At 35.3% G+C, this 27,169-nt stretch overlaps 2 protein-coding genes and 1 long non-coding RNA gene across 5 annotated transcripts; 1 reads left to right on the top strand and 2 right to left on the bottom strand.

Annotated features, from left to right (window-relative positions):
• Positions 1-3,259: 3,259 nt before the first annotated feature.
• On the bottom strand, positions 3,260-3,764 carry LOC145163246 (uncharacterized). Its single transcript, XR_013739673.1, has 3 exons — positions 3,665-3,764; positions 3,398-3,557; positions 3,260-3,325 (listed from the first exon to the last, which is right to left on the bottom strand). It is a non-coding gene; the product is annotated as an uncharacterized LOC145163246 (long non-coding RNA).
• Positions 3,765-12,930: 9,166 nt separating this feature from the next.
• On the top strand, positions 12,931-14,253 carry LOC145164398 (uncharacterized). The gene has a single exon (XM_079083121.1). The coding sequence runs from the start codon at positions 12,958-12,960 to the stop codon at positions 14,251-14,253; it is 1,296 nt and encodes a 431-aa protein (XP_078939247.1). The 5' UTR covers positions 12,931-12,957.
• Positions 14,254-15,197: 944 nt separating this feature from the next.
• Positions 15,198-20,733, bottom strand: LOC145166976 (serine/threonine-protein kinase SRK2I-like). Of its 3 annotated transcripts, XM_079086045.1 has the most exons (9): positions 20,276-20,731; positions 19,798-19,872; positions 19,589-19,690; positions 19,429-19,482; positions 16,787-16,879; positions 16,599-16,691; positions 16,163-16,267; positions 15,820-15,918; positions 15,198-15,722 (listed from the first exon to the last, which is right to left on the bottom strand). In XM_079086045.1, exons 1-9 carry the CDS (start codon positions 20,444-20,446, stop codon positions 15,441-15,443), a joined length of 1,074 nt encoding a protein of 357 aa, XP_078942171.1. In that variant the 5' UTR covers positions 20,447-20,731; the 3' UTR covers positions 15,198-15,440. The 3 variants fall into 3 exon arrangements, with proteins under 3 accessions (XP_078942171.1, XP_078942173.1, XP_078942172.1); XM_079086047.1 differs by lacking the exon at positions 16,163-16,267 and having other exon boundaries at positions 20,276-20,733; XM_079086046.1 differs by lacking the exon at positions 16,599-16,691 and having other exon boundaries at positions 20,276-20,732.
• Positions 20,734-27,169: the final 6,436 nt, after the last annotated feature.

Raw genomic sequence — 27,169 nt, 5'->3', positions numbered from 1 at the left:
TCTTTCCAAATGAAAAGAGAACTCAATGTCTGCAATTAAAAAACCTCACCATATATAATCATATGGAAATATTAGCAAGTGTTACCATGTAAACAGGAAAACCGAAGTAGGCTTGCTTGAATTAGAGCATAAACATGGCGGTAACATGAGAACAGATCAAATCAAACTTAAATTTCCTGAGAAGCTGATGCCGATTTTCAAAAATTAAAATTCTATTATCACAAAAGTCTTGACGTTCTCAATACTATGAAAAAAGAAGGGTACGAAGAAATTACCTTTGATTAGGAGAAGGTGGCAAGCAGCTTGGAAGGGGTAACCGTCAACTTAGTTGCCCCGGACATCCGTCTACAACACACAACACACATAATGGAGAAACCATGATCCTTACTTCACATCAGGAAAAGAGATATTGGATACTGATTATTCCCAAATTGGAACTTGATTCGCCAGCCAAATAATTAAAACTAAAAAAAAAAGGAATTGAAACGATTCAGATGTAACCTCCATGGATTCTTAAACCAAACGGATAACGTGCTATCAGAAACAACTACGATCAACAAAGTGTGGATGGGAAACCATCAGAATCGATCCCGCCCGTTTGAACTTCCTTTCCGCACATAAGCGGTGGAATTACACAACATAGATGGTTGAGACTTGGTGGCTAAAGAAATCGTCAAATGAGAGAGAGAGAGAGAGAGGCGATCCTTTAGGGTTGAAATTTGAAAATCGAATCTCTATATGGGATTAAATCCTAGATTTCTGGAATTTAGGGTTGATTTATAGCATAGAAGTTGGAAAGCAGAGCGATAATGAAGACGGATGGATATTAAGAGGCAGAAAGGATATTTTGGAACTTCACATAGAAAATTTGAGCGGGAAAAATTCGCTGGGAGGGGCTCAGGAATTGCCACGTGGCAAAAAGGTACTGTTTTATTAGAATAGAGGATATATATATATATATATATATATATATATATATATATATATATATATATATATATATATATATATACATACATACTAGGTGAAAACCCGTGGAACCCACAGGTGTTAATGTTAAATATAATTTAAAATTTAATTATGTAATAAATAATATATCATTAAGTTAGAAAACTTATATTGTATTTTTTAATAAGTTTTTGATTTGTAAGTATTTAATTACACAATAAATGGTAAGTATTTAACTACAAATGAAGATTTTTAAAACCATTACTTTTTACTCCTTAATCGTTCATGGTGATTGCAGACACACATATACAGATACACAGATTTCATTATCTACTGATGAACAGATTTCTTTTAGAGGGTTTTGATCAATAAAAAGGATAATTAAATGATTCAACTAAAAAGTAATAACCTAGGAACAAATGAAGTCATGGTTTTTGTGTATTTGTCATTGTGACATTCATAAATCTAAGTCTTTTAAATTGATCTGGAAACATCAAATTGATTGGAAGTGATAATTTTTTCATAAGCTTTGGTAATGCAATTGGTAAAGCTTCATTATACCAAGCTGCATTATGTAGATTGCTCTTTATCATGCCAACGATAATAAATTAACTGAACATCAATTTCAAAAGTAAAATATAATATATTTATGGACTTTATAAATATAAAAACAAAAATATAAAAAAACTGGTTTGTAAAATACTTGTTTGTCCATTAAAATAACATAATGGAAAAAATAATCTTCGTTATTGAACCATTTAAGGATCCATGACTTATGAAACGAATTTTCAAAGTGAAAATATCATTTAGTACATGTAGTTAAATTATTTAAGTAAAACAACATTGTAATTTTAAAAACCCAACCATATACAATAACGATCGAGCGTCCAATTTTACTTTTAATCAAAAAAGACTATTTTGCCCTTTATGATTTTTATCACACCAGGCCTTGCAACAATTGATTTTCGACATCCATTTCCTCTTTCATCTTCAATAAAATAGCCAGAAGCACCAATAAATCCTAAAATCAACCAAAATATGGAACTTGTGACAATCAATCACAAAGTTAAACCTTTTTCAAGATCCCAAAATAAAAGTTTAAACCCATTAAGCTTAAGTCGAATATCTTTAAAAATGTTTAAAACCACTTTCTATTTTAAATTATTCACTCTCATAAAACTTCTAGAGTTACTCTGTTAAAGTCTTCCCTCATGCTTTGCTAAACACTAAAAATATGAAAGGGAAAGGTAATTACATTTTTCTTACTTTGTAAGCTTTTCCTGTTGCTTGGTTGTACAATTAAAGTTGAATAGCTTAACATGAAACCCTTCTGCCTCCATGTAGTCCCTACAAACAGAAATTACAAAAAGGAAAAGGACACGTGAATACATTTTTCTTATTATAGTGTTTTACTTGGTCAATAAAAAATATTTATTTTCTGCTTGTAAAACAAATTATTAAACATATGACTTAATCTGCTATTTTGAGAAAGTTAAATAGATAGTTCACTATAACTATATGTGAATACTTGAAGTGAAACACATGATTCACTAAATGATATACTTTGACAAATTAAAGGATCAAAAGAGAATTCATAACTTAAACGGTTCAAACTGATATTAGAATTTGGCATATATATCCCAAGTGTAAGTTTTGGCCATACATCTTTGGCATAAAAAACCCCACATCTGAACATATATCTTTTTTAAAATATGGGCATACATAATCCTTACAAACCTATAAATAACACAATTTAAATGGTTATGATAAATTCTTAGTTCAAACCCATGACTAATAGCTTCCAAATGATTCAAGAGTGCAAATAAAGAATCAGTTTTATTCTTTAAGAGGTAATCATATTTGTTGTTGGTTGTATCTTAAAATCTGTATTCATATTTAGAAAAGAAAAGTGTCAAAAAGTCAACAAATATATAATACTTATGTTTAACAAATCATAAATGGTGATAGATAAAAAAGCTAGAAACATGTTGATTGTACTTCATCAAAATGGACTTTCTATAACTTTTAACTTCAGAAATGGCAATATACTTTCACGAGTGATAAATAAAGATAAACAAATAAAAAATTGAGAAGTAGCATACTTTTTATAATTTCGAGCATCCCTGTCCAGATAAGCAAGGGTACCAGCCAAAACAAAGATCTGTAAGTTTCAGCCAAAGATACAATCAATAAAACTATCAAACATTCTGTATAATGTTCAATTTTATACCCATGTGTGACCAAAAATCATGTACACAATTTCTACTCCCTTGTTTCACAATCACAGTCTTTTTAGAACTGATCTGATGTTCTCAAGTTTCTCAATCTGAGACCATGCATATCATTAACATTTTCCCTAAATTTGAAAAGTAGTCTCCTGCAATTCAAGTAACTTTGATTATGTCTATTTCAAGAGATTTGGTTAAATTCATAAAGAAAAAAGTCTCACATTTTTTGTATGTTGACGAAAGCATTCGTTCTCATATACCACGTGAGACACTTGCTTCTACAACCTGCCGTTTTCCTCCATTAAAGGCTTGTTTATAACTTCCAGCTACCGATTCACAGACTGAAGATGGGAAGCCTTTTTCCACTGTTTCACTCTGCATCTGTAAAGATCATTAACAACCACAAAGTTCAAAGTTAAACCCAGACCACCATTTGAAAATAGATTCGGAAGAACAAAATTAAAGGTCATTTGCAAGAAGTATAATACCCTCTGCTTCATGAGCTGTCATCCGAGCTTTGTCACCTTGAACAAATGCCTATCGGCCATGAGATGAACTTACAGGTTGCTTTTTGTATATCTATGTATGATATATGAAAAAAACATGATCTTGGTGGGACAGAGATTCGGCGCCAAAAAATTAAAACATCTCCTGGAAAAAGCATTTCACAACAAATAAAAGTCAACAAAGATAACAATGGAGACCATATAACTACAATATGAGGGGAGAAAGATAGCACCTTAAATTTTTAATGTGGTAGAAGAAAAAATCGAAATGAATCATCTGATTGCAAATTTTGTCGGACAATCACCTAAAAATCAAAAATAAATTGCCATATTGCAAACCCTAGATTACCATCGCATACAAAAAGCGACCATGCCACCTGAATCAGATTTACCTCTTATAGTTCATAATGAAATCAAAGAAATAAAGGGTTACCTGCTTCTTCTGATTGGTGTGACAAAATGGCGGATTGTAGAGGAGTACGATGAAGAATTTCTAGGGGTGCAAGTTCTTTGTAGATGGAATTGTAATCCAATATACTATGTGATTACACATATCTATTTAAAATCCTTAATACGCGTTGTGTATACCAGCATACCATGTAAATTTGAATAAGATGTCAGTCGTTATTTTTGGATATCAGGTTGGAATTCCTGATTTCATGGGATTGAGTTTAATTGATAGAACAAATACGCCGAATTTCATGCGGGATTTCGCAAGATTACCTTTATTAGTTATGCAGATCTTGCCGATTAAAAGGAAATCTCGGTAATTTTGCAGCTGAGATCTCGGGTTGAAGTTGGAAAGTATTATTCCGTATCATTTCCAGGTTATCCTTGTAAATCGTGTTCGAAGGACGAAGGGGTATATTAGGCATTTCACTTAGAAAAAAATGAGCGGGAAACAAATGCGGGGATGAGCTTAGAAGAAGCCACGTGGCGACAACTGTACTGTTTTATTATAATAGGGGATATATATATATATATATATATATATATATATATATATATATATATATATATATATATAATATGAGATTCAAAACTTCTTTAGCTTGAGTATAATGAACCATCAAGTGATATGTAGACTCAAGCATCACGAAGATTTGAACGTAACACTACCCCTCTTTTTTTCGGTTCAATCTTCGAAGGTAAACAATTTAGGACAACCCTCCAACTGAAGAGAAAAAAAAACCCAATTTTAATATGAGCATTTATTAAAATTATTGCAAAGCATGCATAAGGAACTCACAGAGAACGAGCCAAATGGGTTCTCTTTTATAACGATTTATTTCCATGACAGGAAAAAACTTCCAAAATCAGAAGAGGTTGTGCCCACAGATCATCCGGATCCTCTTTCGATCTCCCAAGCCATTTAACTAACAAAGTAATATTGGATACTCTTAAGCTTACTACATCAGTGGCGGAGCCAGGGTTATAGTAAAGGGGTATCCCCGCATAAAATATAATAATAATAATAATAATAATAATAAAAGTCATGTAAGCGATTAATTTTACATTTTAAAATTCAACTTCCATAACAAAGTTACGTTTTAAAGTTCACATCTTCGATCTTTCATTTTACGAAAGCGATTAATTGCAAAGAGTGATAATCGATATCTGTAAGATCCGTTTCGATTCCGGTAATTAATTATTTTAATTGTTATAAAAGATAATAATAATAATAATAATAATAATAATAATAATAATAATAAAAATAAAAGTAATACTCATAGTAATAATAGAATTAAATCATTATTCTTTGAATAAACATTATATATATATATATATATATATATATATATATATATATATATATATATAGGGCTAGGTTATAATGTGGATGATAGGAAGGCTCCAACCATTGACCCAACACCACCAGGCTCAAATCAGAAGTGGATCAATTTGATTCAGTTACAAGCTACAACTTTTTAATTCCAAAAAAAACATGTTTTAATTTTATGTCTTTGTTATTTAATTTGAACTTATCAGAACAGTTAGTTGGTTCTCCACTTAAAATAGGATCGTGGGAACTAGTAGAGGAGCGGTTATTTTGTTTCACGTTATGTACTGGAAATTGAGAATGAAAAGTCAGTTCTTGGATTCTCAAAAGTTTGTATTATTCTGTGATACTTCAGAATAATTTCGTGTCCCTGCTATTCTAATTTCTTAACAGGTAAATTAGAATGTGAACTTGGACAACTAACTCTTAGTTTCGTGGTGAATCTGTATCGAAAACCAAGGTTAGATTTCCACCTGTTTATTAGTTTGTATCAAGGGTATAATGGTCCTGATCTAGCAATAGTGCTATCATTTGGTATCAGAGCTCATGGATACCCGAAGTATTAGTGAATTGAAGAAATAGATTTCTGAAGCCCTCGAAATTGACAGAAGAGAAAGGGGTCAACAAATGGAAGCTCTACAAGATCAAGTTAACGAGTTGGTTAATTCTCAAAAACAACGAACCGAAGACGAGGTTAACTCGGGAGGTACTGGTGGTTCGTATGTTCGCGGAGACAAGGAGAAATTTAACCGACAAACCCACGATATCAAAGTTGATATTCCAGAGTATGATGGTAAATTAGATCCAGATGAATTTGTGGAATGGTTACGAACGGTGGAACGAGTTTTTGACTATAAACAGACAACCGACGACCATAAGGTAAAAATTGTTGCCTTGAAACTCCGAAAATATGCATCAACATGGTGGTCTAACACCTGTTTGAAACGTGAACGAGCCAGAAAAGATAAAATTCGAGATTGGTCAAAGATGAAGGCAAAAATGAAACAAAAGTTTCTGCCTTCATACTATGTTCAGAATAGTTTTTCCAAACTGCACTCATTAACACAGGGAACGGGTACAGTTGAAGAATACTCTCGCGAATTCGAATATTTGCTCATGAAGTGTGATGTGCCGGAGGACGATCCTCAAACTCTCGTTCGTTATCTTGGAGGACTGGAGTCGCGAGTGGCTAATGTGGTGGAATTATATTCCTACCAAACCCTAACCGACCTAACATTGATGGCCCATAAAGTAGATGTCCAGCAGCGAATTAAAGGGAAGTCTGAGCCCAACCGAACTTTCATCAAGCCCACTAGTTATCAAAAAAACAACAGCAGTCCCAAGCCCAATCATACCACCACTTTTAAACCTTTAACTAATACTAACACAAACGCCGAAACCCCAAAGGCTCCTAGACGGTGTTTTCGTTGTCAAGGGTTAGGTCACATAGCGTCAGAGTGTCCAAACAAACGTATTATTACACTAGCTGACTTTGAGATCGCTAATGGTTCTGATTTTGCGATTGATTCAGTGCCGACTCCCACTCCAACCATTGAAGAGGAAGAAGAACTGATTGGTCCCGATGAAGGAGAATGCATGGTAGTGCGACGAGCGTTGAGCACCACTTCTATTCCGGAAGAAGATCTCCAACGAGAGTCTATTTTCCACACGCGTTGCACAATTTTTCAAAAGGTCTGCTCTTTAATAATTGATGGAGGAAGCTGCACTAATGTCGCCTCTCAAACCATGGTCACTAAGTTGAATCTCTCTACAGAGCCTCATCCCTCGCCCTACATGATCCAGTGGTTGAATCAAGGAAAAGGAATTCGAGTAACGCATCGAATACTGTTGCAGTTTACCATTGGAAAATTTTATTGTGACGAAATCTGGTGCGATGTTATTCCGATGGACGCGTGTCATGTTCTGCTCGGGCGACCATGGCAATTTGATAGAAAAGTGATCCACGACGGGTATCTCAACACTTATTCCTTTATTCACAACCACAAGAAAATAGTACTCACTCCAATTTCACCTACATCACCACCGCCTAAACCGTCACCACCCTTGAGCATTCTACTTCAATCCGAGCAACATGAATATTTCCACTCCAAGGATATCATGTTACTGGGGCTTGAGGATGATGAAGACAAAACACCACTACAACAACACCCATCTGTGCAGTCGTTATTACAGTCCTATAAACAAGTTTTTCCATCTGAAATCCCACGTGGTTTACCTCCCAGACGTTCCATTCAACATAAAATTGATTTAATCCCTGGCTCACCTTTACCTAACAAGACCGCCTATCGTTCCAACCCTCAAGAAACGGCTGAGATGAGAAGACAAGTAGATCAATTGCTAGAGAAGGGACTCATTCGTGAATCCCTCAACCCGTGTGCAGTACCCACATTACTTGTACCAAAAAAAATGGTGAATGGAGAATGTGCATGGATAGTCGGTCTATTAATAAAATCACTATCAAATACCGTTTTCCGATACCAAGATTGAATGATTTACTAGACGAACTCCATGGGGCAACTGTGTTTTCAAAGATCGATTTACGAAGTGGGTATCATCAAATTCGGATCTTTGAAGGAGATGAATGGAAAACGGCTTTCAAGACTAAAGAAGGACTGTATGAGTGGCTCGTTATGCCTTTTGGTTTATCAAATGCACCAAGCACCTTTATGCGTTTGATGAATCAAGTACTCAAGTCGTTTTTGGGAAAATTTATTGTCGTCAATTTTGACGACATCCTAGTATACAGCCGATCACCCGAGGATCATCATTCTCATCTCCTTCAACTGTTTCAAGTACTCGATCAAGAAAAACTCTATGGGAATTTAGAGAAATGTGAATTTTTCACAAGTCAGGTGACTTTTCTCGGGTATTTGGTTTCTGCACAGGGAATACGAGTAGATGATAAGAAGATTCAAGCTATAAAAGACTGGTCGGTTCCACAATCTATACAACAAGTGCGAAGTTTCCATGGTCTTGCATCTTTTTATAGACGATTTATCAAAAAATTTAGTACCATTGTAGCCCCAATGACTGAAATTACCAAGCTCAAGCAGTTTCATTGGAATTCGTCTGCCCAAGTTGCTTTTGAAGAACTCAAGAAACAACTATCCTCCACTCCTGTGTTAGCATTACCATGTTGCTTGGAAGTCTTTGAAGTTGAATGTGATGCTTCGGGAGTCGGGATCGGAGCTGTGTTGTCCCAATTAGGTCGTCCAATTGCTTATTTTAGCGAGAAACTCAATGATGCTAAGCGGAGATACTCCACCTACGACAAAGAGTTCTATGCCCTAATCCGAGCTTTAACCCACTGGCAACACTACCTGATCACTAAAGAATTTATATTACACTCAGATCATGAAGCTCTGAAGTATATTCAAGGCCAGCACAAGTTACAACCTCGTCATGCAAAATGGGTGGAATTTCTTCAAATCTTCAATTTCACAATTAAACACAAATCCGGGAAACTCAATAAGGGTGCAGACGCCCTTTCTCGCAAATATTCTCTACCCACTTCCCTTCAACCACAAGTCCTTGGGCTCGATATGCTTAAAAATGAATACCCAACAGATCCCGACTTTGGGGAGTCGTATTTTAACTGCCAGACTCATTCTGCGGGTGAATACCACATTGTTAATGGGTATTTGTTCAGAAGACAGCAACTTTGCATTCCTCGCCATAGTATTCGAATTGTTCTGATACAAGAAGCTCATGGGGGAGGATTAGCTGGCCATCTGGGTCTTGATAAAACAGTTCACATTCTGAAAAGTCATTTTTTCTGGTCAAAACTATCTCGTGATGTCGAGCATTTTATCAGGCGTTGTTTACAATGTCATCGAGCCAAAAGTCATTCTGCACCACATGGATTATACATGCCATTACCGGTGTCCACTGCTCCATGGGAAGATGTTAGCTTGGATTTCGTTACCGGTTTGCCACGGACACAGCGTCAGAAAGATTCTGTGATGGTTGTAGTAGACAGATTTTCAAAGATGGCCCATTTTATTGCTTGTCATACCACATATGACGCTGTTCAGGTCGCCAATCTCTATTTTAAAGAAATTGTTCGTCTCTATGGAATACCCCGAACGATGGTTAGTGACCGAGATGTCAAATTTCTTAGCCACTTCTGGTTGACATTGTGGCGAAAAATGGGGACCAAACTCAAGTTTAGCACTTCAAGCCATCCGCAAACTGATGGACAGACCGAGGTTACAAATCGCACTCTTGGCTCTTTATTACGTACCCTTATTACAACCAACCTGAAACAGTGGGACGAGTTACTACCTCGGGCTGAATTTGCTTACAATCGGGCCCCGAATAAAACAACTGGAATCAGTCCTTTTATGGCCGTGTATGGTTTGAATCCTTCCACCCCACTGGATCTGACAGTCCTTGATACGACTTCCAAATTCAGTCAGCAAGCCAGTGATTTAGCAACTGATATTAAAGCCATCCATCAACAGGTGCACAATCGAATCACTAGAAATAACGAGCTTCTCAAGTATCGTCGTGACAAAGGCCGCAAACACATCTTGTTTCAACCGGGTGATCTTGTATGGATACATTTAAGCAAGGAAAGGTTTCCATCGAAACGCCGCTCTAAACTGAGTCCTCGATCTGACGGACCCTTCAAGGTCCTTGCCAAAGTCAATGACAATGCATATCAGATTGACCTCCCAGGTACTTATGGCGTTGCTGCTACTTTTAATGTAGCTGACCTACAACCTTACTTTGACCCCGATGAGCCAATTCCAAGTTTGGGGACAAACTTTTCTGAAGAGGGGGAGGATGATAGGAAGGCTCCAACCATTGACCCAACACCACCAGGATCAAATAGAAGTGGATCAATTTGATTCAGTTACAAGCTACGACTTTTTAATTCCAAAAAAAGCATGTTTTAATTTTATGTCTTTGTTATTTAATTTGAACTTATCAGAACAGTTAGTTGGTTCTCCACTTAAAATAGGATCATGGGAACTAGTAGAGGAGCGGTTATTTTGTTTCACGTTATGTACTGGGAATTGAGAATGAAAAGTCAGTTCTTGGATTCTCAAAAGTTTGTATTATTCTGTGATACTTCAGAATAATTTCGTGTCCCTGCTATTCTAATTTCTTAACAGGTAAATTAGAAGGTGAACTTGGACAACTAACTCTTAGTTTCGTGGTGAATCTGTATCGAAAACCAAGGTTAGATTTCCACATGTTTATTAGTTTGTATCAAGGGTATAATGGTCCTGATCTAGCAATAGTGCTATCAGTGGATGGACAACTATTATGTGGACGTGTGGACAATGCTATTCTATGAGAATTACTAAGGAAATAAGTTGTTTAGTAATGTGAATACGTTCAACCTCACACAACTATCGTCATTTTCATGCATTCTCACTAATTCTTATTCATTTTTGTCCGCACACATAATTTTTCACTCTTTCTCATTCTTACATAATACGACTCAATAAACATTCTGACAGAATGAGAATAATAATAAAAAGTGTATAATAACCTTATAGACGATTTAATTAGTGAGAATGTGTGATGGTGACAATAGTTATGTAAGATTGAATGTATTCATATTATCAAACAACATATTTCTTTGTCATTCTCACAGAATAACACTGTCCACACATCTGCACAATAGATGTCAATCCACATTTGAACCTAACTCTCTCTCTCTCTCTCTCTCTCTATATATATATATATATATATATATATATATATATATATATATATATATATATATCAAGGGGGTAAATAGCAATTTCCAGAAACTGTTTTAATTAGATAAATTGGCTTAAGGGTAGATTATGTTTATATGCTTAAACCCGAGTGGTCAATTATGTCAAAAATGTAATATCTTCATCTGTTTGATAACAGCCAACGCAGCTGCGTATCCATGGTTTTTTTGCTTGATTTAAACATACAAGTGCTCGAATCTTTGAAAGCCTTTTAACCCTTACCCTTAGTAACCTTCCATTGGACCATTTGAATCGCTTCTCCCTCCCTCTTAGCTACCAAACCCGAGAGAAAAAGACTAAAAAATGAATGAGGCCGGCTAGGGTTTTAGTGGGGAAGAAGACACTTCAAGCTCAACATAAACGAAATATACTGCTGAAATTTTTTTTAGGGGTATCTTGGGATACCCCAGGCTCCAATGTGGATCCGCCTATGTACTACACCCAAAGCTCCCAAATCTATTGGAGTAAGACTTAAAGAACATTGTCTCTTGCAATCCAACAAATTTTGGAGTTCAAATCATTTCCACCCTAGAGAAACTTTCTCCCAATTCATTCAAGATCACAAATTAGTTTTAATGGTGGTTTGAAAAGTGAGAAGTAATAGATCAAAAGAATACCAAGAACAGAATTTATAAGCACGATTCTACCACCAAATGATAGTGTTTTCGCTTTGAAGTAGTTGCACTAGACACAAATAAACTAAAATCTTTGGTAAGAAATGTCAGGCTTTTTTATGTGAATATGTGATAATGATGTAAGTTCATGATCCATTAAACAAAGAACAAACTCTCCCAATGTTATTTAATATGCTATGAAGATTTTGATGAGGAAATATTTAATGATCAAAGTATCAATATGTGTTAATTATCTACAAATATTACCCTTGCTTTTGGTCTATGTGTGTGCTTTATGACCACCTTGAATATGTTACAATTTCATACTCAAATGCAAGCATCCGAGAAAGACTTTTGAGCGACTTAATTCATATTTTCTTATTCCAAGCTTATTATAAATTGCTCGAGACAAGGTTAATTTGGTATTTGCCCGTATATATACCATTGTTACCACATGAGGCTTCTACCTCTATATGCAATAAATGCTAGCTCGATGCATCAACAATTTGGTTAGTGGCACAACTTTACTTCCTATTGTCTTTCATTTGAGAATTATTATTGCCCATATGTGAAATGTAAGTATCTTGTTATTCTAGTGAGGCATATGTATTTTTGTTTTAGGAATATATACATTGAATGAACCAAGTTGTAACATTCTTGTCATGTGTATATAATTGAAAAGTATATTGCTATTATGCTTGTTAGAATGGAAAACGCTGTGTATAAAACCATGTCTTTCAAGGACTATTCATTTGTGAAATGTAAATATAATTTACTATTACTAAACACTGTTAGTTATAAGCATGTGTCAAATAGGCTCCACGAAAATAATCATTACTATAGTTATTCATATAAATCTTATAAACTATAAAATGCATCTTATTAGAATGAACGACGGATACAAGGGTAGTTACGTAATTCCACATATACATAAATGGAAAACTCTCATACTCTTTTTATTACACGTGGAACAATCTGAAGCGGGCATACATGAAGGCATGGTGAATGAATCGCATTAGATTTCTTTTCCTCTCCCAACTACCTATAAATAGCTGGATTTCGTTGTAACTGCCTCACCTCACTACGCTTTCACCTTCATTCCTCTCTGCAACTACATTCTCTCCAATGGCGCCTTCTCTCCAACTCACACTCGTTATCGTAGCGATTTTGCTCTCGAGTTTCTGCTTTCCCGGAGCAACCGCCACAACCGGTGGCCTGAACAATCCGTCTGTTCTGGATTTCGCTTCTTCACCTCCTTCGCCGCACGACATTCATGACTCGTTCTCACCGACGTCGATCTTCGAGCCGATTCTGGCGAACCTAGGGTTCCAGGAACTCTCCATGGCGGTTCCTTCGCTTTCTGATGACTCGGCGTTCACTACCTGGAACGGTCCGTCAACTCTCTTCGCACCGACCGATTCCTCCATTCGAAGCTGTTCTTCGTGTTCAGTGGTTCGTCTTCTTCGTGAACACATTGTACCAGGCTTGTTCTCTCACGATTACCTCCGCAAACTCGCTTTCGGTACGAAAATCGAGACAATGGATCCTGGTCGTTGCATCACTGTGACATCGTCGACTGGTGTGAACAATTACACGAAGATCTACATCGGAGGTGTGGAGATTACTCGTCCAGATCTGTTTAACAATGGCCTCGTTGTTGTTCATGGTCTTCAAGGCTACGTTGCTCCTCTTTCTCCATTCTCGTGTAACGTCGAACGAATGACGTCTCTATCATTCCCTGTCCAGAGTGCAGATCACAATCGACAGAGCGTTGCACACCAAGCCGTTTACTATCCAACTTACATGATGCGGCTGATGCTGAGAGACGCTATGCTGAGGCTACGCAACAGCGGATTTAGCATCCTCGCTCTGGCGATGAAGATGAAAGCACCGGAGCTGATGAATATCCAGAACATGACAGTGTTTGCACTCGACGACGTTTCTATCTTCTCTGGTTCGCATTCCTACGTCAACAACGTCAGATTTCATATAATTCCTAACAGGCTACTCGCGATAGCGGACCTTGAGAAGATCTCATCTGGAACGCTACTGCCAACGCTCGAAGCAGGACAATCGCTAATGGTGACTACAACTGCCGGCGGATTTACGCCGATGAGGATAAATTACGTCCGGATTAAGGTCCCTGACGTGATGCGCAACCTGAAGATCGTTGTTCATAGCATCTACTTGCCATTCCCTCATCTTCATCCTTCTGCTGTTTCGTACGATGGATCTGATGGTAGTGTAGACACCACCTCGCCACATCTGGAAGAGAAGGATAGGATCAACAACCTTACGACAGCGCCGGGATCGTGTACGATGATGGATCAAGCTAGTGGAAGCTGTGCTGTTGGTCCCGCCATTACTTCCAGATCTGAGGTCAAGCCGTTGGTGGTGAGGGTGGAGCACCAAGGCCTATAGTATCTCCGGCCGGCGTATCGTACACTTGCTTGTTGATTGATTCTGGTCAATGGTAAGTCAACTATCAATCATATTAACAGAATTAGTAATAAAAGTGATACGTATTTTTAGTTTTTTGATGCATATTCTAGTTGTACTGTTTGTTATTTTAGTCTTTTGATGCATTTTCTGATTGTACTCTCCTGCTGAGATGAATTTTGAATTTCATTTTAGAATCTAACCTCACCTTGGTTTGCTTTGATCCTTTCTGTTTCAATTTAACTTGCCAATTGCCAAATTATATATTTAACCATTAATTCCAGAACTTGGATCTTTAATTAGATGGTAATTAACTAATTAATAGTTATTTTGAAGAACTAAATTAATTGTATATGTTATTCTTGCTTGTGAATTTGTGATAATGAAAGCAACATCTAGTACATGATCAAGTGACTAGAGCAGTAAAGTTACTTTGTGAATTTGTATTTTTCCGTTTAATAGATAGAAATCTTGACATATTTTCACAATTTTGAAAATTTATAATCTTGACTAATAGTATAATTGATGCTGTATTATAACACAATTTGTTGAATTTGTGTATGTTATTATTCAATGATATAATTTTCAACAACACTTAATTTAAGAAAAAAAAATATTTGGTTTAATCTTCCAAAAAGTGGAAAGAATTTTATTATGCAAATCTACATATTTAATTGAGGTTGATTAAATCAAAAATTAATTTATCAAAATATTCACGGTAAAAAATTGAGGTTGATGACCCACTTACAATTTTATTTTTGATTCATTATTCATGACAAAAAGACCAAACGGTAAAAAAAAAATGGTAATCTAAAATTGAATTGACCAAGTTAAACTAAAGATGTTAAAAGGGACAACACACACGATTGTTGATGTTAAATCGACATAAATCAAACATAAAGTAAATCAGTACCGTTTTGAAAGAATAAAAAAAACATTTGTATATATATTGAAGCTTTAAAAGGCAACAAACCACAATTATTCTTGATGTTTACTTTTTTAACTTATCATCAAGATGTAACTTTATACCCTCTCTTCACTCCAACTTATATCTATGAATAGATAATACTGAAAATGGTCAATTAAACAAACCGATTATAAATTTTTATATAATGTTGGTATGATTTTCATATGCTTTTATCAGCGTACGTAGATATATCAATATAAGATCATATAGCGTATACGACTTCACCACTGCTGTCCACATCAATATCTTCACGATCAGAGTCAAAGTCATCCATGTCAAAATCATCATCCATCATATCAAGATCGTAAAATCCAACAGGAGGAATCGTGGCCTCAGATATTATTTGCATGATAGAATCAACACTCTGCATCGGTTCATTAAACTCTTCAAAATGTTTAATCATCATCTTCTCTTCATCCATCAGATCTGCAGTCAGGTTCTTTGAATACCATTCATGTGTTTTTATCTCCGCCATTGTTATTCTCTGTTTGCATGCATGCACACAAGTTATTAGAAACACCAATTTGCTTAACAAATTCAGTGCATTAATTAATAACTAACATGATTATTGATTAGTTAACCTGTGAAGGGTCACCAACAAAGATTTTTGAAAGGAGGTCCCGACATTCCGGTGATATCTCGATGTTTTCCGGTATTGAATACTGGACTTCAAGAATTCTCTGTAGACCCAAAAAAGTGTACGTTTTGTTTTGTTATAAACAAAACGATACATACGTTTGAAATTAGTCGATATCAGACATCTGATATCGACTCATTCGATATAAATATTTGGACGATTAAAAAATGGTCCAGTCATTTAATATCGGATGATTGAAATGTAGATGCTCAAGTCATCAAATATATTATATTAGATATTTGGAGCATTAATATATACGACAAGTTTTAGTTAAGTTTTTTTTGTACATGTATTGTCTTTCGGAAGTCTCTTGGTTCATTTGGGTCCTCAAAAGGATAGCCACCAACGAGCATAACGTATAATGTCACCCCACATGACCAGACGTCTGCAATCTAAAAAAAGAATAGACTTGACTTTGTTAAGGTTTAATTCATTAAAATGATCAAAATGTGGTTATGCAATGACCAACTTTTAGGCAACTATCACAACATATCTTCGTAAAATAGAATTTTTAAAGTTATTTTAATGGTTCGTACTACATAAACGTCACATTTTGCTATTTATTTCAAAATCTAATTTCATATAAGACTATAATATGTAGTATTTTGCAAAATATGAACAAATATATTTTGCGAATATCTACATATCTTCACAAATATTAATAATTTCATATAAAATGTGTCTAGTTGATGACTTGTTTTGATGTCTTCTAAAAACTTTTACCTTCCCGTCATATTCTTGCCTCGCCAACACTTCGGGAGCAATGTATGCCGGTGTACCAACCGTTGATTTTGGTTGCGAATGCAACACAGAAGACTTTAAACATATTAAAACATAAACGGATTTTAATCGAGTTAAAGATTAAAAAATTATTATTATTATTATTAATTAAGTTGATAAAAAAATATTACCTTCGAATACCCAAAATCACATATTTTCAATCGCGGAGCCGGGCTTCCATCTATCAATGTGTTTTCTAGCTTCAAGTCACGATGGCAAACTTGCTACAGGTTTAGTGTTTTTTATGTGTTAAAGATTGATAATCTCTCACACACATAATATTAAGCAAATACACTAGTTTTGTTATGATATTTAAAGAATTAATGTCATAAACAATTTGAAGTAAAAAAAAAAGTATCATAAATGGTAACGAACAGGTTGTTTTTGTTCATATACACCAATTAAATAATGATATTTTGTGAATCGAATTGCTTACCCACTGCCTTTATTTAACCAATTGTATTTTGTGGGGATAAAAATAGTTATATCACCCATTTATATTCATGACATTAACCCTTTTATCAATTTACAAAAGTCTATATAGCCCATTTGTTATGTTGGATAGAAGACGACAAACAACATTATAATGTGTATGGCAAACATGATTCGGATTAATGTCATCGATAGAAAAAAAAAATTGTGGATACTTTGATACATCCAAAAAGGATGAAAAGAAAGGACGCGTATTGAGTTGTAGTCTAATCACATTTGTAACATCATATTGGATTTAGATTTATGTCACTTGGGCGAAAAGACATAAGTGTGATTGTAGGTAGTGTTATAAGGTGTCTATACGTGCCTTCAATTGTATCCCTCAAATCCTTAATTACCATCTTAATTACTTTAAACAGCAATTACATACCGTTGTGACTATTTTTTTTTTTTTTGTCTTTTTTTTTTATATTTTATTTTATTCCTTTATAATAATAATTATTATTATTATAGACCACTCTATATTATTCTGACTATCGTTAATATTATTTTTTTTTCGTTCAAACTATCCATGTTTTATTTTTTTTTTTCGTTCTGACTATCTCTATATTATTTTTTTTGTTCGAACTATCTCTGTGTTATTTTCTTGTCCCGACTATGCATTTGTTAGTTTTTTGTTCGTACTATCCATGTGTTATTTTTTTCGTTAAGATTATCATTATGTTATTTTTTGTTTGAAATATTGATGTATTGTTCAATAGTTTTTTTTTACGAAAATCACAACAAACAAATAACACGGGATAATTCGAATAAAAAAAATAACATAATGATAGTCTGAACAGAAAATATAACACAAGGATAGTTCGAACGAAAAAAATAACACAAAGATAACCGGAACGAAAAAATAACACAGGGTTGTCGGAACGAAAAATAACACAAAGATAGTCTAAACGAAAATGTAACACGTGGATAGTCCGAACGAAAAAACTAACACAAGAATAGTCCGAATGGAAAAATAACTCGAAGATAATTCGAACGAACAATAACACAGGAATAGTCTGAACGACAAAATTAACATAGAAAACAAAAACTAAAAATAAAATTAAAAAGAGGGTGCAATTACATTTAATAAATTACATTTTATTCAATTAAAAAAAGTGGTAAATTCTGTCAATTTTGTGGGGTGGAAGAAAAAAAATGAAGTGATAATGACGTAGCAGGAGGGGTGTTCGTTTAGATGGATCGGTTTGATCCAATCCAATTAAGTGAATCCAAATTGATTTCTGTTTTCAAAACATGGATCCGAATAGTCCAAACTAAATTCAAATCCGATCCGATCCGATCAAATTACAATTCGGTTGGATAGGTTTTATAATTCGGTTTTTAAAAACTAAAACATTTTAAAACGACATATAATTCTAATATTACCGAATTTTACACAAGAAGAAAAAACAAATTATTTAGTTACGATTTGAAATTTATAAACAACTATTAAGAATGTATATTATATTTTAATATTTTATAAATAAAAAACTTTTGAGAGAAAATGCATATTAATATTTTTTATTAGGCGAAACTTTTTGAACCTATATCAAAAAATAAATTACAAAATTAATAAATAATTATATATATATATATATATATATATATATATATATATATATTAAAAATAAATAAATAATAAGTTGTTATTCGGTTCTTATTTTATAAACCATAACCAATCCGAAATCCAAAATAATAATTCCGTTTTGTCGAAAACCAATCAAAAATCCGAATATCCGAACCAAATAGTCCGATCGGAATTGTCCAATTGGACAATTCGGTTTTATCCAAATACTGAACAACCCTACGTAGCAGTATAAAAGTATGATATGTGTAGTATAACACCAACCGGCCTTAGTAATAACAGGATGCATATAGAATTACTTCGTAGATATTCTTTGTATCTAAGGGCGTGTTTGGCACGGAGCTTTTAGAAGCGTTTGGGAGCTTCTAGTTTTTAGCTTTTGACAAAACGATCTAATTTAAACAAAAAGCTTCGTTTGGCAGTACGAGCGTTTAACTTTTAGTTTAAACAAACCGCTCCAATTCTAAAAGCTACTTCATGTAGCATTTAACAAAACGCTACCGAGCTTTTGAAATCAATTTCCATAATTACCCTTAAAAATATATTTATATATTTATTTATTTTTAATCAATTGTCATTTTATGTAATTTTATATATTTCAAAAGCTTCCAGCTACTTTTGTCAAATATAACAAATAAAAAATCTTTGAAAAGTTTGTTAAATTCCGTTATATAAAAAAAATGCAAATTTAGAAAAAGGATAAGTGATATATACCATTGCATGACAGTAGCTGACCCCGGATATCAATTGTTGAAAAAAGAATCGAGCCTGCACAAAGTTTCTAATTTTTAACGTTTTTTCATGTTATTTGTTAATTATTTAGCTCGAATATTTTATTTTTTTAACAAAATATAATATATAACAAGAGAAATACCTCATCTTCACTGAAGCGCCCTGCGTTACAAATCCTATCAAAAAGCTCCCCTCCAGAAACATATTCCATCACAATCGCCAAATGAGTCGGGGTCAACATAACCTTCAAATTAACAAATGAAAAAAATAACAATTATTATTATTATTATTGTTATTATTAGCATTTTTTTTTAAACCGAAAAAAAAAGAAATAAATATTATATATCAAACCTCTTTAAAACGAACGATATTAGGATGCCTCAAAGGTCTATGATTAATAATCTCTCTTTGAACATTCTCATCTATCTGAAGAAAAAAAAACATTAACATAATAACCAACAATTATAAAACAAAATTTAGCATAAATACCTCCAAAACTAAACAAAAAGATCAAAAGGGTATCCAAAATCAACAATCTAATGATCCAAAAACACACAAAATTCGAAATTTCATCTCCTAATTTATAAAATGTCATTCAAAATGATTTTTTTTTTTTTTTGAAGATTAGTTCAATGGAACTTCATGACTCCATGAACACCCGAAAAGGAAAGAGACAGAAAAGACTTTAAACAAAAAGAACGGATTAATCAATAAATCAAACCAAATTCTATATTTAAACCAACACACATGAATCACGGGTGTTTCATCAATCAAAATCAACAATAAAAGAATAAATTAGTATAAATAAATAAGAAATCAAAGAACTCACCTTTTCCCCTCTTTCAATATACTTCACTGCAACAAGCTCTTTGGTTTGTTTATCTCTCATAAGCCTTGCAATCCCGAAATTACCCGACCCGATATCTCGAACAAAATCATACCGGTCACTGTCGTGCATGATCGGCAAGTCCACCACCACCGTCGGCCGACCAATATTCATTTTTCCGGCGACAAAACGAAATCACATTACAGTTTAGGCTTTACCCACTTGCCAAAAGATCTATATATCAACCGTTTCTCCGGTGGCCGGCGATCAGCATGCACATACAAACGTGAAGTACATGACACAAAAACACCCGAAAAGTGGTTGCTTTTGAGGGAGAATGGTGGAGAGAGAGAATGTGAGGGCGGCGGTGAAGGTGGAGGTGGAGGGAGTTGTGTGATTGGATTCGTTAATAATGAATCTTTATTTGCAGAAGAACAGAGGTTGGAGGAGTGATGGCGACAGGGTGAAAGAGAGACAAGAGGAAACGACATCGTGTGGTGGGAGTTATACGTAGAATACGACGGCGTTTGGTCTTAGTTTGGTCACTACACGACAAACAATCCTATCGGTTTTTATGAATCTTTGTCGTTTATTTATTCTGGTAGACTTCGTCTGAATCGGCTGGCGGAGTGGCCCACATTAGATTTTCCTAAAAAAGTTTTAGATAAAACGGGTGGTCAAAAATTATCATTTTCATCCAAACAAATTTACATTCGCATTAAAGGGCTAACTTTTTTTTATTTTGTTATATGTATTTTTAGTTTTATTTATTTATTTAAATACTTTTATGATTAAAAAAATACATCTCTTTCTCTCTCTTAAAATGGCGGTTTGAACTGCAGCTTCATAAGCCACCGCTTCATTTGGGTTGATGCTCTTACAAAGATTTTTCTCGTTGAAGAAATCCTGCAACAGTTGTTGAACTTTAGGGATCCGGGTTGACCCACCCATGAGAACCACGACGTGTATGTTGCTCTTATCCATCTTCGCATCTCTCAAACACTTCTCAACTAGATCCATACACTTTCTGTACAAACCAATTCCTTCATATAGAGAATCATCTTCGATTGTGGTTTGAGCAGATGATGAAAGCAGTCCTCTTTGCTCGAATGTGGTTTTTGGAAAACGAGACTAGCTTGGTATTTGTGCCACCATCTGATGTCTAGACCAACATCGGAGAAGATGATAGAGCTAGGTTACAGCTGGTAGATCATGTTGAACTAATTCTCGAATATGTCTTTCTTTTCTTCCCCTTTCACACCATCTACCCATACTTCTATTTCGTTTCCATATCTGTTAACGGAATCAAAGTTTACTTTCAAGAATATGAACGAAAAATTAAGAAATGGGGGAAGTTCGATTAGCTGGTGAGCAATTTAGTCATTTGATTTGAGCCATGTAATATTCATTATACTCTAGGGTTTTTACGTATGTAGATTTGTGCCTATCCCATGAAGAAAGATAAAGACCTAATTAAATTTCATCTTCTTGAGCAGCTTTAGCTAATTCACCGACTACATCGTCATTACCACCCATCAATAGACTCGATTTCATAGAGTAATCAGTGTAATCGAAGGGCCATAAGAAAAACCCATCGTAGTGTTTGGTTGTGTGTGATATATATATATATATATATATATATATATATATATATATATATATATATATATATATATATATATAGAGAGAGAGAGAGTGTCTGTAACACCCGGATCATGTACATATTATATTCCATATTGTAAAGTTAAAAATTTCCCTTTTTGCCCTTCTCACAATATGAGGAATGCCTTCTCACGTCGTGAAGAGTGATCTGGACCCGTGAATCATTTTAAGGCTCACGACGTGAGCAGTCTAATTCTCACGACGTGGCTAGGGATGTCAATGGGGGCAAACGGGACGGGGATTGCATCCCCCGCCCCCACCCCCGAAATTTCCCCATTCCCCCACCCCGCCCACGCCCTCCAAATTTCCAGCCTTCTCACCCCTGCCCCCGATTGATTTTGGGATACTTTTTATTGGGCTAAAAGAAGTTGTTTTTTGGTCTTAAAGAAGCTATTTTTTTAGGTTAAAAGTACTTATCTATAACATAATTTTACATGTTAAATACAAAAATGTTATCAAATCTCAAAAACATTATACTAACGATTTAAAAACAAAATTTTCTGTTGACTTTTGAAAGCTCAAAACCAATGTTATTATTATATATATATATATATATATATATATATATATATATATATATATATAAATGCCTAGAATATATTAACGGGGCCCCCATAGGGGTTCGGGACGGGACTACCTACCCCCGTCCCCACCCCCGAAATTAAAACGGGGGTTAACCTTGCCCCCGCCCCCGCCCCCATCCCCATTTTTTTTAACAAATATCCACCATATACGATCGGGGGCCCCACGGGTTCGGGGTCCCACCGGACTTTTTGACATCGCTAGACGTGACGACAAATGATGACCAAAACCCCTAAGTTTTCGGTATTTAAAGGAATGAAAGGGCTAGGGTTTCTCACCCTCAGCCTCTATCACCTTCTAGACCTCCAGAAACCCTAATCTCCCTCCTCCTTAAGATCCTTTGTCATTTGGGTGCATTTCTAGATTGTGGAAAGAAGAAAAGAAGAAGAAGGAAGTGCTCTAGTGTTGGTGTGGGTAAACAATCAGCATCATCATCATCTTTTCCTGCTTTTGGACCCTTGAAAGTATTAAAGGCTCCAACTTTATTTCTTGTCATGGATAGATCTTAATTTTTGTCCAATTTATTGATGTTATTGCATGATTGAGTGGAGTAGATCCATAAAGTTGGCAACTTTATGGATTTTAAGAGTCCCAAGAGCATTATAGTGTTCAGATATGGAAGTTGGTATAGATTTGAGGCATGCATGCAAATTTGAAGCTCATTTCTTCCCTTTTTGACCTAGAAAATGGATGATCATGTTTGGTGCACACATGGCCATAAATGAAACATTTTTATGGACGTTAGGGGTCTCCTTTATCTTCTAGATGAAGTGGAATCGAAGACTTAATGGGTTAAGGACTTAAAATGGTGACCCTTAACCTCAGACAGTGCCCACAACGTGGGGTGTAAGATCCCACGATGTGAGAATCGAAGCAGTCCCGTTTCTGTTAAAACCCTTGGAGCTCACGACGTGAGAATTGTAACGCCCGTGTTTCTGGGCTAGGCATTAATGTTGATGTAATAGTCTAGGTTAGCCTTTGTAACCCGTCTTGAAATAATAAAGATGTATTATTTGAGTATTATGTGTTTTGTGCTTAATTATGTGACTTAAATGAATTAAGGATAAAAATAAGCGATAAAATAAAATATTAGATAAGCCTGATATCGATACATGAAGTTGTAGTGGTCGTGGCAAGGCTTCCGAATATTTAAAGAATGCCGAAATCCGAGTTATAACGAAGAAGTTATGACCTGTTGAAGTTTCGCGACAGAACCGACACGACACTATATGACGTAAAATACGAATTTAAGATAGAGTGATATTTAGCCTTAGTGATCTAAACGGAAGTCTTAGAGTTCGTTAAACCGAGAGCGTGCATAAAAAGAACGTCTAAATCTGACTTCGTATGAGGAAGTTATGATTTTTCTAAGTTTCGACTTAGCGGTATACAACCCAAATCTCGAAATTAAGATAGAGTGATATTTAGCCGAAACAATCTAAACGAGAATCGAAGATCTCGTCGTTAGTAGTCCAACAGTAAAAAGACAGACGAAAACGGACGTCGGATTAAGAAGTTATGATTTTATAACGTAGTTTTCCCGTCCCGGCCTACTAAAAATAATATAATAAAAATAAAGTCAAAATTAGCCGATAGAGTCTAAATGAAAGTTGTAGAGCATAGTCTCACCTACGCGTGGATATAAAGAACGTCGGAAACGGAGCTCGTATGCGAAAGTTAAGAATTTTTGAAGTTCGAGGCACGCATACCAAAGCTTATCCGAAGAGTACGCCCAGCGTACTCGATGTACGCCCAGCGTACTGCTTGTAGAGGGAGTACGCCCAACGTACTCTGAAGTTACGCCCAGCATAATCGCAGGGATCAGCCCCTATAAATAGAACTCAAGGGCTGCCGAATTTTGTTGCTCATTTCTTCTCTCTCACTTCTTATTGCCTCGTTTTGCGTGCAACTTATACCCCGAAGCCCCGGTATCATTCTCGAGACCCGAAGCAAATCCCGAAGCCCCGAGGATCCCGAGAAGTAAAGTTTCCGAGCCGAAACTCTGCCCGCGAGAAGCCCGGTTTTCAAGAAAAGCATCCCGGTTTTATCGGAAACGATTGTTTTAAGAGACGAGGTGCTGTCCGATCATTGTCTTATCAAGTGAGTGTATATTCGTTTTCTTCTAACACATAGATATGAAGTATTCTTTATAAAATATGTGCTATGTATTTATATATTATTTGTTTATTTGAACTAGTTGTTGAATGGATGTTTTGTACAGGTTTTAAGCTGTATATAAATGTATATATTTTTATCTACTAATATGTTGGGTAGAACATGGGTAGACAGTTGTTGTGTGATGAAATAAAATGATGAGAGGCCTCGATGTTGTTGTTGATCTAGTCATCTAGCGGAGTATGGATGACAACCACAGACTCTTTCTAGACAGTCAAGTGGAACGCTAGCAGACTCATAACCTGTAGGTGTTTGTGAACGATGTGTTCACCGGTGTACTCTATCCCCCTCATGGTTGCCTTTAGGATGTTTATTGTGGAGGAAACCCCTTCGCAGTAATGTCCACCCCGATGAAAATCCTTAGACTAGGTCCCCTGTGATAGTTGTTTTAGGGACATAAAGTGTCACACCCCAAAACCGGAACGACGGAAAACGTTCTGGGGTGGAGGACGTCATGTTTAGTATCACAAGACATGCATCATAGTAAGCAAAGTAATGAACAACCATTTCATTAGAAAGAAAGTGTTTACAAAGTGTGTGTTCACAAAACATAGAATACATAAGCAAATAACAATCAAGACTTGAAGCTATATTGCTCCATCTTCTGAATTCCCAGCGCGAGTACCTGTCTACTAGGCTCCTGAGAATACAAGTTATTTGAAAGAGTTGATCAGCAATTAAGCTGGTGAGTTCATAAGATTTTAGTGATGTAAGTAAGTTGTTGTTGTAAAATGTAGTTGAAAAATGTAGTGAGTTGTAAGTTCTGTTTAGAAAAGTTCGCCTGTTCCTCTTAGGAAATCCTATATTTCCTACTTTGATGAAAGATACGTAAAAATGATCCTACAATCCTTTCTATGAGTACTAAATGGATACAAGTGATATAAAACTCAAAGTAAACAAGCAATCGACTGTGCGCATCTGCCCTAAGCTCACAACCAAATAAGGAACAGGGAGTAAGGCGGATAGCACACATCCCATTGTTTGTTAGATCATTATTGTATATAACTATGGCGTGTTCACTTGTTACTCATGGAGTTAATTGTAATGGTTTCTTTATATTTAATGAAAAGATTCTTTAAGAAAAACCCTTATTTCTTATAATAAAAAGGTGAACACAGTGATTACTCCTATAATCACTTAGTTTATACTGGCTATATATGATCTAATATCGGATAGAGAGTTAATTGGGTGAATCTGCCCTAAGCCCACAACCAAACAAGGAACAGGAAGTAAGGCGGAAAGCACACATCCAACTACCTATTGGGTATCAATGATATATAACCATGCAGTATAAACTAGAGTATTATAGAGTTAATCACCTAAGGTCCTTTAAGTTTATCCTGGTTTAATAAAATGGATTAAACCCTTAACTGGTAAGTTTCTAGTGTTGTATACCAAAAGTTCTGAATTGGAAAGTATGTTCTGTACTAGAAAACTGTGCATTAACTCTATGTCCTATGACTTGACCCATACCTGGTACCCTTATGATGACTCAATGTATACTGGACATATATATCTAGAATCGAATCGATAATAGACTGGGTGAATCTGCTCCAAGCCCATAACCAAACAAGGAACAGGAAATGAAGCAGAGAACACACATCCTATTACCTGTCGGATGCTATTGATATATATGTATCCTTTGATGTATACATTAGGGAATCATAAGGTTAGCATTATGGTCCTTTCTACTAATCGTAGCCTTCTACCAAGGCATCAAATGTTATGTATGTTTGTTTCTTGTATGAGTGTGTATTTTCCCGAATGAGACTCTCATTAACTAAATATAGTTTATACATTAATGAATATGTGCGAAGATTCACAAAGTAGATGTAATAGGGAAAATAATGTTTTACCTCAGCAGTGACACTGCTGGCTATAAAGTAATAAAATACAGACTCCAGGTAGTATTAAATGTACAATACACCCCGGGGAGTCTAAAGTAGCCTTTAATCCCAAACTGGTTAATTAAAAGTTTAAATGTGAACCCGTATGTAACCATGCTGATCGACGACTAAATAAAAGATGACCCTCTGGTGTCATATGTAGTGAGGTGACATTTTTTCACCCCTTGGCCTTATCGGATGGGACTGTAGCTAGCAGTCAGGGTGTGGGAGTGTCTGTCACGTATAGATCTATACAGAAGATGTCCGCTCTCCCTCTAGGAGACTCTGGTTACAATTTGATACAACACAGTGTCGTTGTATCCTTAAATGGTGTGTCACATTAATTTATCGTATAACAGTGTTTGTATAGTAAGTCATAATGTAGTAATGTTCACTCTGTACTAGTGTATATTATACTCTCTTGTATAGTGTATAGTGTGAAATGTTTCTCAAAATAGGGTGTTTCTGACTCATGTATGAACTGACTCTTTGTATGCTTCATTGTACTAGAAGTAAAGAGTAGTGTCTTCCTAAACTATACCTATTATAGTTTACTAATGTTTTCCTTGAACTGTTATTGTGAAGACTCTTT

The sequence above is a fragment of the Lactuca virosa genome, chromosome 3 (genome assembly GCF_052849685.1).
Source record: "Lactuca virosa cultivar CGN04683 chromosome 3, Lactuca_virosa_CGN04683_v6, whole genome shotgun sequence".
In the NCBI taxonomy this organism is placed as follows: Eukaryota; Viridiplantae; Streptophyta; class Magnoliopsida; order Asterales; family Asteraceae; genus Lactuca; species Lactuca virosa.
Note: the sequence above shows the minus strand (reverse complement) of the source record. Positions and strands in the feature narration are given on the sequence as shown.